The 15472-nt window shown below is 41.8% G+C and overlaps 1 protein-coding gene across 1 annotated transcript; it reads left to right on the top strand.

Moving 5' to 3' along the window:
• Positions 1 to 635: 635 nt before the first annotated feature.
• LOC147800339 (peroxisomal ATPase PEX6-like) lies at positions 636 to 15459 on the top strand. Its single transcript, XM_087146185.1, has 12 exons — positions 636 to 2011; positions 2706 to 2881; positions 3298 to 3481; positions 5542 to 5690; positions 6689 to 6873; positions 7736 to 7813; positions 9110 to 9261; positions 10317 to 10418; positions 10689 to 10765; positions 11806 to 11941; positions 13569 to 13774; positions 14592 to 15459. The coding sequence occupies exons 1-12, from the start codon at positions 674 to 676 to the stop codon at positions 14818 to 14820; spliced, it is 3012 nt and encodes a 1003-aa protein (XP_087002311.1). The 5' UTR covers positions 636 to 673; the 3' UTR covers positions 14821 to 15459.
• The last annotated feature ends 13 nt before the right edge of the window (positions 15460 to 15472 follow it).

Below are 15472 nucleotides of genomic sequence, written 5' to 3'. Positions count from 1 at the left end.
TATGGTGCAGGGCTTGTAGTGATTTCGTCTCCCCCGAAAAGAGAGAGTTTTTTGTACTTTGCGCACAGTCCTATGGAGTAGTGATTTTCGGCCCGTGTAGGAACGTGTAGCGATTTGTTTGTACACGGTTCTATGGTGTAGGGCTTGTAGTGATTTCGTCTCCTCCGAAAAGAGAGTTTTTTACTTTGCGCACAGTCCTATGGAGTAGTGATTTTCGGCCCGTGTAGGAACGTGTAGCGATTTGTTTGTACACGGTTCTATGGTGTAGGGCTTGTAGTGATTTCGTCTCCCCCGAAAAGAGAGCCTTTTTTACTGTGTGCACAATTCAATGGAGTAGTGATGTCGCGCCAGCTCATGGTGTCGGAATTACGGTTCTTGATATTGAAACCGCACGTGTAGGGTTGTGTAGCAATGCGCAGCATGCATGGTGATAATGCAGGCCCCAAATCCGGCTGGGTATAGCTGCAGCGCTGCAGCCACATCGGGAAGATGTCTTGTGCCGAATTCAACTTTAGCTTTTGAAACAAAATTGTGGCTGCTTGTACGTTGGTACCAGTCTAGTAAAAAAATTATGTCTGAATCCTAGAGTCTTATGCGTGTTACCGTGTATTCGGTTGAAATGAAACCAGACTTCCTGCAACAGCTGCGGGTAAATGGTAAAATCGATAGCGGAATGGCGGACGTCGGAGGTAGGCGTGATAAAATTCCGGCGAAGTTTTCTCGATTTAACTTCGCCGTTAATCATAATCCGCTCCATTTGGGCATAAGCAAGAGTGCATCCCGCCTGTTGCTTGGGGAAAAGTTCGACAGTTACGTCATCGTGTCCTTAATTCGACAAGGAGAGCCCTTGGAATGTGGGTTTGATGTTGAGCTTTTCGTGTGTTTACATATTCTCAGTGATGACCTCGTGCGGAGGTCAATATCATTGTGTCAGGTATCTGAAAGCCCTGGAACTCTGACATTATATGCAACTCAGCGGTTTCATGAGCATTATGGAATAGCTGATTCGGAAGATATCTTCATTAGATTAGTCAAAGTGTTTCCTCTATCAAAAGTTGTGTTTGGAGCAAGATCAAGCAGGTGTTATGAATGGGCTAGAAATCGTCTCTTCAGTACGGAGCTGCTTGTCTCGACATGCCAGCAGAAGGTTCTAGTTCGCTCTGGTGATCAGTTTTTGGCACCAGTAATTCACAAATTCAGTAAGGATGAAACGCAAAGCCGCTCGAACTACCAGAACCTGATTGCCCTAGAGTGTGAACCTGTAATGCAGGGAATCATCTCTGTCAATACTTCCATCGTAATTACGCAAGTTGAAGACACCACGTATTCAGATGCAGGACCAGTTAACGGAGAAGAGGACAGTATTGATAGGCTATCAAAAAATGACCCTGCTGTAGACCTATTTCCAGAGCCACTCATCATATCTGAATTCGCCTTCATGAGAGACGCACCAAAGGCCTTTCATCTGAGGCCTGTGATCATTCCCAAAGTCTCTGCACATTTGACTGCAACCGTCAATCATTTGACATGCAGTGATAACCTTTGTGAGACAGAATTGAGAGTTGGCGTCACTAAAGCCACTCTGCTTGAACTTTGTGCCTTGAGTGGCAGTTGGGTCGTGGTGTCCCTCCCCCCGGCAGAAAATTTCGGAGAATGTGAGAGGAAGTTGCCCGAACCATCAGGTTCAGACCTACAAGAAAATTTCCGTGAAGATGATGCAAAATCCCCTGGAACCCTCATCACAGCAGATGCCGAAACTACAACAACCATCAAAGAATCTGCTCACTTAGCTCAGGTATTCATCATTGATCAGAAATTTTTGGGGGCTGGTGCCGGCAAGTCAAATGAAGAAGATGATGGTGATACATGTACATCATACAACAGGAAAAGGCCAAATGAAGAAGAGTTGATTCCCGAAGATGGCACATTGTATCTCTCTCCTCGACTGTGGTTTAATCTCCAGCATCAGCCATCAAGACTCATACAACCAGAAGCAGTGATATCTGTAAGGGTAAGTTGAACAATCTCCACCTTCTGCTATGCATGATACATGTATGCGTTCCTGATACATACTTCTAGGGCCCTGCTGCTATATAAACATGTCTCAAATTGCCCCAAAAAATTTGGCCAGAATTTCACATTTTCCAGCATCAGTGTGTAAAAGGAAACTTCTCTAGGCTGAAAAGGTAATGTTGGACCAACACACACCTTGTAAGAAGTTAAAAACTTTATTGAAACAAAATGTAGAGGATCGTAAAAATGAGGATTGTTCTACAATGTAGCTGTTTTACATTATGTAGCACCGAATGATCGTTTTGCCCCTGATGTGACATTTTAATATTTTATTTGTTGACAGTTTTATTTTTTATGCATGTACATGTGTTTCTGCGAATTTATTGGAGAATATTTACTTTAAAAAAATCACTATTGTCTGTTCTAGCGCTGGCTGACCTAGTGCGTATTTGTTGTTTAGTTTATTAATAATAGTTATCTCAAGATGTACTTTTTCAAGGGGAGATAATAGTTTTACTGAGGTTTTTCTGCTCAGAGTTTTCAAATTCAAGTTTAAATACAGCAATGCAGAACAGATTTTTTAGTTACCAGCTTATTTGAAAAGCATCAGTGCACATTTTGCCCTTTTGAAAAATCAACTTGCTTCTACTCCTACATGTGTCTTTTGTGTCTGTCTGTGCCATTTATTGTAGCTTGCCAAGGCTGAGCTGGAGCAGTGTGAGGGCATCCTAGCCAGCTCCAGGAGCCTGTCGGCGAGCTGTCAGCCGCCACTTGCCAAGGAGCTCCATCTCGGCTTGGTCAAATCTCCAGACTACCCAATGACCAGCAAATTTGATCTGGCCATCAAGAAGTACTTTACTGAGACAAGGTAACCTAACGTACATGTACATGCATGTATGGCTTTTCCAACAGGTGTCTGGACCACAGCTTGTTCTAAACTTCATGTACATGTAATTTTTAAAGTTAGACTTTGTCTACATTTCAGCTTAATTGAAACAGAGAATGGGTTTAAGGGAAGAGGTGCAAAAGGAGTCAGTAGATGAAGAAATTTTTCAAAATTTGAATATGTGTAAAACGTTGGGTAGCAGAATTGGCATTCAAAAACATAACCAGAGGTGTTGAAAATGGTGACAAAAGTGTGCAAAACTAAAACAGGTCCAAGTAAACATCGTTGATGAAAGGTACAATTTACATAAATGGTTGACGAACCTTTCATGGTTGTCGGTGGAATATTTGTGCTTTATGTGGGGTTCTGTCTGTTTTTTGTGGGCTCTCTGAATGTAGGATTGTTTCACTGGGTGACGTTTTGACTCTGAGCACCAAGGAGTTTCCAGAATACACCCATGATATAGGTGAAGGGGTGCATACGCGCTCTCCATTGATCTTCTTTAAAGTGATCAAGATTCAACCACAGTTACAGGGGAAGGTTTCGTACATGGTTGACACATTGCACACTACAGTATTTCAGGTAAGAAACTTGCTTAAAGTATTTCAATGTTGATTCATGTTACAGTGGACCATCGAGTGTGTCCTTTTCATGTCATGGCATACTTCTTGCGCATGTTGTCGAGCGGTATCCGCCCTGAGTTGAAGTGAGTTGATACGCTTTCTGCGTATACTCAAAGACCATACATGCCGGACTAAATTACATGTAATTACGCGTACTCAGCGTGCTTTGCGTCAAACGCGCATCTACTTGCACACTTCATGGCACACCTGTGCAGGGAGTACCAAAAAACCACACACCCTCTTTTGTTCCGCTCGGAGTGGATGACCATCACACCATCATCCTTTTTCTGCTACACAAATACAGTTTAAACTCATATACATGTAACTTATGATCTGGGTCGTATCAAGGACGTACTGTAGACGCAACGTACCACAGTTGTACTTGTATACCGGTAGGTGCAAGGCACCAGTACTTTATAGGCGCTACACTGATCCACGTACAAGAACCATCATCATTTTCACAGAGCCGGTTATAGCGCTGGATATTGGTATTTCATTTTGATGCTACTGAAACTGTACCAAGTTTACAGTTATCCAAAACTGAATATTCGGAAAAGGATGCCAAAGTTGTAAAATATTTTCACGTGTCTGCTATACATGTATGTGCAGGGGTGCAAGCATGGCACGCGTAGTGTGGACCTCCACATAAGAAGTCCATGTAATGTAGGGTTAGGAGACATATGGCCTCGCTCATGTCCACGCAGTGTGGTATATTGAGGTATATACATGTAGAGGTATATTGGAGTTGGAGTTCTTGAAAGCAACAGTTCAGGCAATCGTCATCCAAAGTCCAGTTCAAAGGAGTATTTATAGTTCGAGAAAAAGGAGAATTTTCTCCTAGTTACCTTAACCGCAGAACAAAGGAATGACACATCATGAGAAACAAGTACATGTATATGTGTACATGTATGTGTGTGTGTGTCTGTAATTTGGTGCACCCTGTTTTTGTAGGCCGGTAAATTTTTGGTTGGCCCCCTGTCTTTTCATAAGCCCTTGGCACACTGCCTGCAGTGTTCATTGGATGAGCCTACTCCATCTATGGATAACTGTCATCAGTTGAAATTAAGATTCTGCAACCTGTTGGCCAATCACAAAGCGTGAAATCAGTTGACCCTTATCAAATGTGCATTGGGTCGACAGATTTCGGGCATTGTGATTGGTCAGCGCGTTGCAAACTCTTAGAGGCACACCCTTGTGAATCGCCTGTATTGGGGGTTGGTTTGCACCACATATGATCAAGGGTAGGTATTGGGGATGGGGACCAAAGCAAAAATGTGTTACAAATGTATATATCCGACGACCATGTTAACACCCTTGCTGGCGTTAGGTGTTGCTCTGGCGCCTCTGATTGTTATTTTTAGCACCTGTGGGTGCGGGGGCGACGCTGGCGGTGCTGGGGCGACACATTTTGGGTGTGGTCCTCTGATGGCACCGGGAAATGTTGCTTTTGGCACCACAGTTTTGGATGTGACTTTGTATTTTTATGTATTATTTTAATTGTAATTGTATTCTTAACATATTAATACAGGTGTTATTTTTATTGTTTTATATTGTTAAGCGCCTTCGAGCCTTTTTGGATTAGGGCGCTATATAAGTGTGGAATAATAATAATAATAATAATAAAAAAATTACCAAAAATGGGTCACTTGGGAGACATTCCCATAGGAACGTGTACAAAGTTTTTTCAAACTTTACCGTCCCATAATTCAATATACCCTAATCCAATCTTAACCAAACTTTGCATGTTTTCCGTTTAGACCCTAATCTATCATCTCGCAAAATGTGGACCATAAAAATTGTCCTCCTTTTGGTAGTTGGAACATTAGGGAGACATTGATATGTCTCCCCAATGACCGATGTCTCCTAATGTTGAAAAATTTACCACAAAATGTCTCCCAAGTGACCTATTTGGAAATTTAACATTAACCGCTTATGGGTCATTAGGGAGACATTCCCATAAAAACGTGCACAAAATTTTTTCAACTTTACTTCACAAAAGAAAATGTTCATTTTGACCAGGGAGCTCCAGTTTCAAGCTACATCCCAGCTACCATGGATGCCTATATCAACAGCAAGCTAGAGCCGATATGGGGATTACCGAGTCCTGCTGGGATCTGGAAGTATGTAGACCAGATAGAGGACGTCATCGTGCCGTACTTGATTCCAAAGTAAGCTAACCCCCCTGCTGACATTACCACTTTTGGGCAGAAAATTTAACATCCAAAAGAAAGTAAAATACATCAATACAATTTGATGCCAGTACTGTGTGACATTGCTATAGCGAACATGATGAGGTCCACACCTGATGTTTGGGGTACAGCGGTTTCGCACAGTCCATCTCAATAGTGGTACTTAACTACCAGATAATGAATGGGATGACAAATGGGAGATTAGGCCTGCGATTCAGTCTGGCAGCTGCCCTCGTCAATACAGATTACCTGGACATGTTGACACAGCCCCTGTTGCACACCTGTTAAATTGCTTCATTACAAGATTTACTGGCTATGGGAAACTCAAGCAAGCATTATTCAAATGGTGTGATCAAGGCAATACAGACTTTTTAGGAACATATTCAAATCACCAACAATGGATGGACAAGGACGGTAGCTTAAAAGGATTTTTCTTTGTCAAGGAAGGTACATCTTCATTTAATGCTCATGTTTGCTATTGTAACTTTACCAGATGCTTCTTTTTGCCCGCAGAAATGTTCAGTGCAAAGAATGTGTCCTTACACATCCACAGATGTAAAAGAACCATGAACCCCCCCCCCTCGAAAATGGTTTAAGGAATCCAGTGTTACTTAACCCTTTTAATAATAATCCATTTGATAAGGCGGGGAAGGAACCCAGACTCCAACAGCTTCCTCCTTGTCACAGAATGTCCCAGTTACCTTCTGTACTGAATGGCAGCCATGAGAAATCACTCCATCGAGAGCTGTGTTAACTGCTACCACAGCCAGTAGAATGCATGTATACATCTGTTCATGCATAATATTCATGACTGACCATGCATCAACTTGTGAATAATGGTTATTTCTGTCCATTTGGGTGGTAACCTTTTCATTTCTAAGTAATTTCATAAAACAGTAGCTGTGAATTGTTTGATTGACTGCATTGACTTTCTTGAATTATTTTCTCAACTTTCCTATCTTATCCATCATTATCAGGTCGCAGTGCACAAGGTTGACCCCGTCCCTCCTACTTGTGGGTCCAGCGGGTTGTGGGAAGGTCACTGTGGTGAGATCAGTGTGCCGTAGGCTCAACCTGCACTGTGTGGTGGCCAACTGTCATGACCTCTGCGCGGACACGACAGCATCTACGGAGGCAAAAATCAAGAACCTGATGTTTAAGGGTATGTAGTGGGTTTGATTTGTGTCCGTTCCATCATGAGTTCATTTTTAACAGTCATTTTGGGGCAGTGGTATCAGTGGAAACATGTTTAAACCTCTTGTGGATGGTAGTATACTTGGTAAATCTGCCCCAGATGCTGTACACGTAGCATCCTTGGTTGAAAATACACGTAGCAACTTTTTTAAATGACAAAATACCTCCACGACAGCCCTTTAGAGTTTAACTATGCAAATGTTGACCTTAGAGAAGGATGTCAGATTTATTCCTAAAGCATGCAAGGTTTTTCCTGTCTAGCAATAAGGGCACTGTGTTAGAAGGTACAGACAGTTTGCCCCAGCAGGGTACATGTTGCGTGCATATGGTAACATTGACAGAAATTGTATTTAAGCCTAAGTGCTTTCCAAAATACGAGCAATTTACAATACATTGCACCACCAAGAGGTTGCCAGGAAAAGGCCATTCTTAGTGCTTTGTGGGAAATAGTCCTATTGTTTGTGTGCCAGGGAAGAAGACTCTTAAGTGCATTTCGAGTCACAGTTTGAAGTAATCCTTTCCTCTTTCTTTTGCAGGGAATTCCCAATCTATCCAAAAATTTCTCATGTTTTCAACTGGTACACGCTAAAGTGCAAATCCCAGTGAGGCGGCCGTGCTTTTAGTGACCAGGGTAAACTTGAAGAAATGACCTCAATGGCAGCCTCTTGGTGGCGCACTGTACTGTGAATCACCTCTATTATTACTTTTCAGTCCCTGAGAGACATTTAGAGAGCAACACGTACAGGTGCATGTAAACAGCTGAACAGCTTTAATCAAATACTACTTGAAGACCCTTATTTTGGTAAAGTGGTCATATCTTTGTCATCCAGGTGGAATGTGTGCCCCCTGTATTCTGGTCATGAGGAACATACACGTTTTGGCTCGAGACAGAGATGGCACAGGTGAAGGTAAGGGTTTTGTCAGTGGCACACCCGCGTTTCTCCGTCTGTGTATTGCTGTTTGCTTGTCCTCAGGGGTGTTCGTCAGTTCTAGACTTTACGCTACATATTCGCATGACAGGTACAGTATGTGTGCCCACACGATGAGCCACTATATGCTGTGTGCAGGAACAAGATGGTCTGTTGGTTGGGACTCATTCTGTACGTGTCCAGGTTCACACTCATCTAGCGTGAGCTGTGCTGGGCATGTGCAAGCAATTTCTCTTAGAATGTACAGTCTCCCACTGACCTGTGTCTACTTTGCTGGTGAGTTGCTTCAAGCGAGACATACATGTATTATCAGATGCGAATATAGACAGAAGGGGTATTGGTAGATGGATTCATCTCTCTCAAAGATCTCAGCTGTTCCATTATTGAATCTTTCAACACTGAGAACAATCATTATGAGTCTATGAAATTTGTCATGATTTTTTGTGCAGCTATAGATACATATCAGCCGATACATATCTGCCCATACACATCTGCCCGTGCATATCTGCCCGTGCATATCTGCCCATGCATATCTGCCCATGCATATCTGCCCATGCATTGAACTCAGTCATTAGAATGGTTAATCTCCCCATGGTCTACTCATAAGAGAATGGTTAGCTAAATCTTTCCACACCATACATGAAACATATTTAAAAACAGTATTCATGTGTGACCTCGCGTGGATCAAAGTCAAAATTAATAGGGTAATTCTAGAAGCATGTCATGTACACGACTTGCATATCAGCAAAGTGCAGAGCTCTGCATAGCATGTTCAAATGAACACGTATAGACAAAAGAATTGTTATATTTTAAAGTCAATTTTCAGGTTAATGATTGAAGCACAAGTAAACCTGTGCATAAGGCAAGTGAAGGTTTGCGTTTGATTTCGGCAGTATTTTGCTAAATGAAAAAGGATGTTTATCAGGCCAATTATTTTGGCACAGCCTCTTTTCAAAGAGATGTTGGTTCTGAGAAAGGCTTAACATTTCAATAGTGTACATGTACATGTACCCTGTTCATTTTCTGTTCATGTCTCCTGAAGATGAAGAGAGCACACTGTTGGAACTGTTAAGACGTTTCTCAGTACGGGTTCCTCTCACAGCCTACACATCTTCCGAAAAGAGATTGTGCCCATGGTGCACATACAAACAGTATTTCCATGTACACAATTCTTCCATACAAAGCAATAGAGAGATTGAGACTTGTTCAAATCAATGTGAACCTGTCTAAAGACATTCTGAATACTAACAACACAAAACTAATTGATGTTTCTAGATGCCAGAGTTGTAGCCTCTTTGAAAGAGGCTATCCAATCACTGTCAAGTGTTCATCATGACTACCCAGTGGTTGTCATAGCAACAGCACCTGCTACCAAATCCGTACTGACAGACCTCCATGCTTGCTTCTTGCACCACTTGGAAATGAAGGTGAGCTAGTTGTTTTCATATTGTGTTTGTTTAAGCTTTTGTGGATCATTTGATGCAGTGACCTGTTGTTTCAGAGTACTAGACCAGTGTAGTGTCACTGTGCCCTTAGAGGAAACTGGCAATTGCCAGATGGGCAGTTGTCCATAATAGATGTCACAGTGGTAAACATTGTGTATTGTCTAGTGCATTTGGACGATTATAACCTCAAGGTGATTTGGCTTAACACTGGAACACCTTGAGTTGCCGTATTTGGTCACAGAGGCAGCCCGCATGCAGTGTCATGGGAAAGCATGCATAACCGTAGGCTTCCCAGTTGAGCATATATGAATGCATACCGCCACCCATAGCATACAGGCAGTAATATGTTTAGCTGATTTCAGAGCTGGACCAGCTGCACTTTGAAGTTCCCTCTAGCGAATTCAGCTCTGGCAAGCAGCCCCCCGTTCAGAATTTCTGTGCGAGAGCAAGACAGTTGTGGGGTCCCCCCGATTGGCTTAGAGATAAAAACGAAAAGTGTGTGGGAATGCGACCACAGAATCGACCTAAGGGTCTTCCTTCAATCAACTTGCATCAACAAAAGTGCAATACATATAGTGAAAATTTGAATAGGCATGAACTGTAAGCTAGTTTGATATTTCAAAAGGATGAGGTCCTTTCAAAACAAAGCATTTGATATCACTCCAGCATTGACATGTTCATTGTCATCAGTATTTGTCCACACTTACAGGACTGACCTCATACTTGTCCAGAAGTTCTTGGTTTGGTTTTGTTTGGTTTTGTTTTGTTTGGTTTATTTCCATACATCGCAATTAGAACAAAAAGAAACAATGTTATTACAGAATAAAATAAAAGATGAGGAATGGCAGATACCAGACAGAAAAGCAAACACTTGTTCGTGGCCTGGTTCCTTATTTGTTATAACAATATCCATATGAGGCTATGATTAGGAGATAGATGTTCTTGAACGGCTTATGGTGTGCTCCATTTCTCAGTAGGGGCTGTTGGAATACCTAATTGACTCATTGCAAAAAGAAATTTTTTTTTCTTATTTCAAGGTGCCCAAAGAAGAAGAGCGAACCGAGTTACTGCAAGCACTCTGTGAAAAGGTCGAGCTAGCCACAGATGTGGACGTTGCATACATTGCCAAGAGAACTGCTGTAAGTATCGGAAGTGAAACTGGCTTTCCAGATTTACTGCAGAAGTCATGTTGTGAAAGAATTGCTGGATGAATATTGAACTTATATTATGCTGTCTGCATGTACACATTTATCTTTTTGTTTGCAAATTTGCAATGATGGAGTTTTGGCCAGGTGTTTCACCGTACCACGTGACGGATTATGAAAGAGGCTACTTGGAGCAGCAGTTGAAAAGCGAATCCGTTTTTGACAAGCTGAGATTTTCTTCTTTTTTTCCCTTCAATTTGGCAGGGGTTGGTGCTTGGTGACCTTTGTGCCCTGCTTTCACACACTGTCCGGTCCTCCACTTCAAGGGTCATCAGTTCATGGTAGGTCATGCCATACCTTCGAACTGTCCAGACTTAATCATAACCTGTGCAAATTTGAGTTCTTAAAGGCCTAACTTTGGGAAATATTAAAAGAAATGTCCTGCACACTGTACACCATCTGGGAAGTTTGCTCATCCCGATAAACATGTAGATCCCAAGAGCTTGGTGATCTTGAAGAATGTTAAGTAGTGAACTGCTATACTGCTAAGTCTTTGGAATGCACCTGTGCATAATAACATGCCACTTGAAACAAACACCCAACAGGTGTTTCAATCAAATACATGTACATTCACCCTGTCTGATGCTTGTGTACAAAATGTAGATTGCGCACCGACTGGTTGCTTGTTCATTTTGCATAGAGTGGAGGCAGCATGCAGTAGTACAATGCTGTGTAGGTTAAGTTTGGGAGGGAGTTCAGTTTGTTAATGTTGCAGACAGTGTGGTCTGAGGAAGTGCCTTCAGGCCACTCTGGCCCATATTTAGGTCTGTTCAGGTGTGAACAAGGACAGTGTCCTTACCGCTCCAAGGATTCTTTATTCTTTTGATGCATGTGTGGTAGTGTTTGAGACGATAACTTGTGGGAATTTCGAAACTGAATTTGTCAAAATGGTATACACTGTACATTGTACTGCTTTGACAAAATGCGTACATGTACGTGTGCATGTATATAATTTCATTTACTTATGAAACCTTTCCAATACTATTTACCGTAAACCTTGCAAATGAAACAAAATCTTAAGAAAATTACCTTTCCAAATATTATGTTACCATATCTGTATTGTTTTAATTGGCATAAACCCTGTACGTACTATTGTTTAACGGCAATGATTTTCATTGATAAAAAAAGAATGCCCATTATGAAAATGAAGTCAACTGGTTTTCCCAGACTGTTGAATCATCTGGATTTGATGTTGATGAATGTGAATACAAGAAACACATGGCTCTATTGATTAGCACAAAGTTTAGAGAACTGCAGTTTTTGAGACCAACATACATGTAAGTTTGTGCTTGTAAAACTATATTCTTCTTTGGTTCGGCAGCTCCATTGGTAGCAAGTTGTCAATCGGTGAGGAAAAAGACCTTTGTGCTGCTGGGATCCAGATCAATAATGCTGACTTTGAGGGCGCTCTCAATCAACTGCAAGCAGCCCATGCTGATGCCATTGGGGCTCCCAAGGTAAAACTTTTGTTTGATATAGTACAGCATGTACCGTAGAAGTTTGTCCCTCAATAAAAGGGCACTTTCTGATCATAGGCATGTGTGTTGAGTGGGAGGGGTTTCTCATCCATAAAAGAAACCCCCTCGAAGAAAGGCGCTGGTAATAACATTTCAAACGTTTGCCCCGTTCAGTTGTCCACAAAACAATTGGCATGGTTTTTGGGGTGGGGGATGGGGGGATAACTTGGCTTCCTTGCCCTGCTGGATACACCACTGGCAAGTGCAAGCAATGACCATTTGTCAACCACTGGTCAGTTTTGCCCGGTACCCAGGATGTATTTCATGCACAGGTTGCCAGAGAGAATCAACCAGCAGTCCACAAATGGTCCTTGATTGAATTTCCCCTAGAATGGAAAAGAGACTGCTCATTGAATGTGAATTTCAGGGACCACCTCACACATTCTATGCCATGATTACTTCTATTCAGTTTTGTAGTTGAGTCTATCCGAAATCGTTTCGTAAGACCAATGGCAGTTAACGGGGTGAACAATAACAAAGGAATGCTTTGATAAAAGTTCATTTATAAATAGGGTGTGATTAAAAAGGCATCACAGTATCACTTGACCGTCTGCTTTTGCTTAAGATTGGCCACTGCATGTATCATCATCATCTAAAATCGCCATGAATACATGTACTTTATCAAATGACATCATGGTCACCAATTGTACAGTGTGTGTGCAGTTGTCAAGTGTCTATCCGTTGAATACAAACATGTAGAGACCGTATCTAAGTGTTGGTGTCTGCCGGAGGAAAAAAAGAAGTGTTAAGTACTGTCGGTAAAAGGCAACGGTTATAAATGTTCGGTACAGTTCAGTACAAGCGTTGTCATCAGTTTCATGTGAAATATATGCTATTAGCCACATGTACATGTATGTGCTTACTCATCTTTGGAATAATATGAACTGACAGTGGAAATGAATGGTACACTCTATGGATGTTTGGACCCTTGCATGCGAGTGGTGCTACATGTCCCTGTACTTGTATGAACAAACTTACCCAGTGTTCAAATGGGTAGTTGGCAAATATCCATTTTATTTGCAAAATTTGTGTGACCGGGCATGTGCATTTCACATACAGTGTACTTGGGAAGGTCTTACAGGTGGGATATCTGGACAGCCTCATTTGTGTTTCAGTTTAAACCAACCTGGAATGCTTAAAATTCACATGTATTCAGTGGTTAAATGTGCTTTCTCAGCTGTGCAATTACTTGAAGTGCGGAAGCAGATCCGGGCCAGGAGTAAATCAGACAAGGGGGGTGAAATGAAATGAAGTGCTGCTTATGCAGTGTTTGATGGGTTCAGATGGCCGATTACAAACCGCCATTTGGCTGTATTTGAAGCACCTACAGTACATGTAAATGTCCTTCATTAACCGTGCACAGGTTTAGTTTATAGTGCAGAAGTCACAGCCAGCTTGTTGTATCACTCCAGTGCATGATCGTCTGCGCTGGTTTGAAGTCTTGTCTGAGAAATGACACTTTGGTGGTATGTTGTAAGTTTTATACGTGGACAGATATGTACTGCATGTATTGCGCTTCCAGTATTTACATGTACGCTATGACCCCTCTTGTTTTGTTTCGGCACAGATACCCAGTGTGTCATGGGATGACATTGGGGGCCTGGTAGAGGTGCGTGCCCAAATCCTTGACACCATCCAGCTTCCCTTGCAACACCCTGAGCTGTTTTCGGCTGGACTCCGCCGGTCGGGGGTCTTGCTGTATGGGCCACCCGGCACTGGGAAGACACTCTTGGCTAAAGCTGTGGCAACCGAATGCTCGCTGAACTTCTTAAGGTTGGTTGGACAAATTTTAAGGCTGGCCGAGTTACCCAAAGCATCAAGGTTTTGTGTATTTGTACTGGAATTGGGGGTATTTTTTTGGGGGGAGGGCTCGATGGTTGAGGTACACATGTATAGTCCATGGGTTTTATTCTTAAGATGGCCATTTTGGATTGTGCTCCCAGAATCAACATTATTTGTTAAACACTCAGAAATTGGAAGGAACCTGTCTGTTGTGCTAAAATAACAGGTACCTGTGTAATCCCTTTTTGAAAAATATTTTTCATGAGGACAATAAAGGTGATATGACTTTTTAATAATTCAAAAGTTGGAGCTTCCCACTGCAGCACAAGGATGGTAATCCACAGTTAATCCGTATTGCATCATCTTCTGAAGTTCCCACTCATATTTACTTTTGAGAGAATTTCTACAGGAATTGCTTACTTGCGAATAAGGCCAGTATGTTTGCTGGAGGAAGATCTTAAACATCTCAGCACATGTGTACACACAGGGTTACTTGTAAAAAGCAACCTTGCATGACAGAAAACCTGTCTTATACATGTACTGCCTTGGTGGGGGAAAGGAATGGGGTAGATTTTTACCCAAACACATTTCTGCTCTGACAGTAGAACTGTTTTTTAGACAGGTTTTAGATATTACTAGTCTAAGTTTAGAGTTAAGAGGATTACCTTTCATTGAAGTGATGCCTCTCTTTACCGGGCTTTGGCTGTTTTATGTGTTGCTTGGCAAGAATTTCTACTTCAGATTTCAATGAGGATTATAAGCTGTGCATCAGTAATGCTGTGCTTTATTTTCCTTATGTTTCTCTCAGTGTTAAAGGCCCAGAGCTGATCAACATGTATGTTGGGCAAAGTGAGGAGAACGTTCGAGAAGGTAAGTTATTTTGTGTTGGATTAACACACTGTTTTGCCTTGGCTACTTTACATATAAGTGAGGGAAATTGGCTGATTTATCTAGGGGCACACATAGCACGGGGTGATATGCGTCCCTCGGGTGTTCAAGACATTATATCCCACACCACAGCGGTCAACAATTGTTAACTGCTCTACAGTGTGCAGTGTAGTGCCAAACCACTTGTTATATTGAGAATGATGGAATGAAAAAAATGGAATGGAATCCATTCCCGTCCAGTCCCATCCCGTCTCGTCCAGTCCAGTCCAGTCCAGTCCAGTCTAATCTAACCAACTTGCCACACAGAGGTCACCATATTTCAAGACTGAACTTCTTAAAGTGGGTTTCAGCATTTTACCAGAAGCAAAGGGAAAGCTTCTAACCTTGAGAATAATGATTGCATACCAGCACATCCATTGCATTTGAAATGCGCATGATTCATTTCATTGCTCTCCATTTATTTATGTTGCACTTAAAGTTATAAATGTTCAAGGTTAGGGTTTATGCATGAGCCGTTAAGCTCAAACATTCAAGTTGTTTGGCCTTAGACCAGTGGTAACTGAGGAAGTCAGAAATTAAAGAGAAAAAAAGAGTTTATTTAAAAGTTTTCACCCCGTTTATAGGTAAAATGAATTCTCCAAAATTAAAGTTCTCAGCTTGATCATGGAATTAATTACAAAGACTAGTATTTAAATAGGCATTTCAAAGTGCCCCCCACTCCCATCCTGCTACTGCAGTCACTCAAACCCACTTTTTGATCCAAACAATCTCTGTATGTAAAGTAGAAGGTTTTAATGGGTG

The sequence above is a fragment of the Acanthaster planci genome, linkage group LG01 (assembly GCF_054643075.1).
Source record: "Acanthaster planci isolate LZ-2023a linkage group LG01, COTS_SCS, whole genome shotgun sequence".
Taxonomy (NCBI): Eukaryota; Metazoa; Echinodermata; class Asteroidea; order Valvatida; family Acanthasteridae; genus Acanthaster; species Acanthaster planci.
This window is presented reverse-complemented; position numbering and strand designations above follow the sequence as displayed.

What these genes read in the sequence shown, in the direction of transcription:
- LOC147800339 (XM_087146185.1), top strand. Translation starts at nt 674, where the DNA reads ATGGCGGACGTCGGAGGTAGGCGTGATAAAATTCCGGCGAAGTTTTCT. An exon ending in TGCACACTACAGTATTTCAG is followed by an intron (nt 3,482 to 5,541) that starts GTAAGAAACTTG and finishes CATTTTGACCAG; the next exon opens with GGAGCTCCAGTTTCAAGCTA. An exon ending in TCAAGGGTCATCAGTTCATG is followed by an intron (nt 10,766 to 11,805) that starts GTAGGTCATGCC and finishes TTGGTTCGGCAG; the next exon opens with CTCCATTGGTAGCAAGTTGT.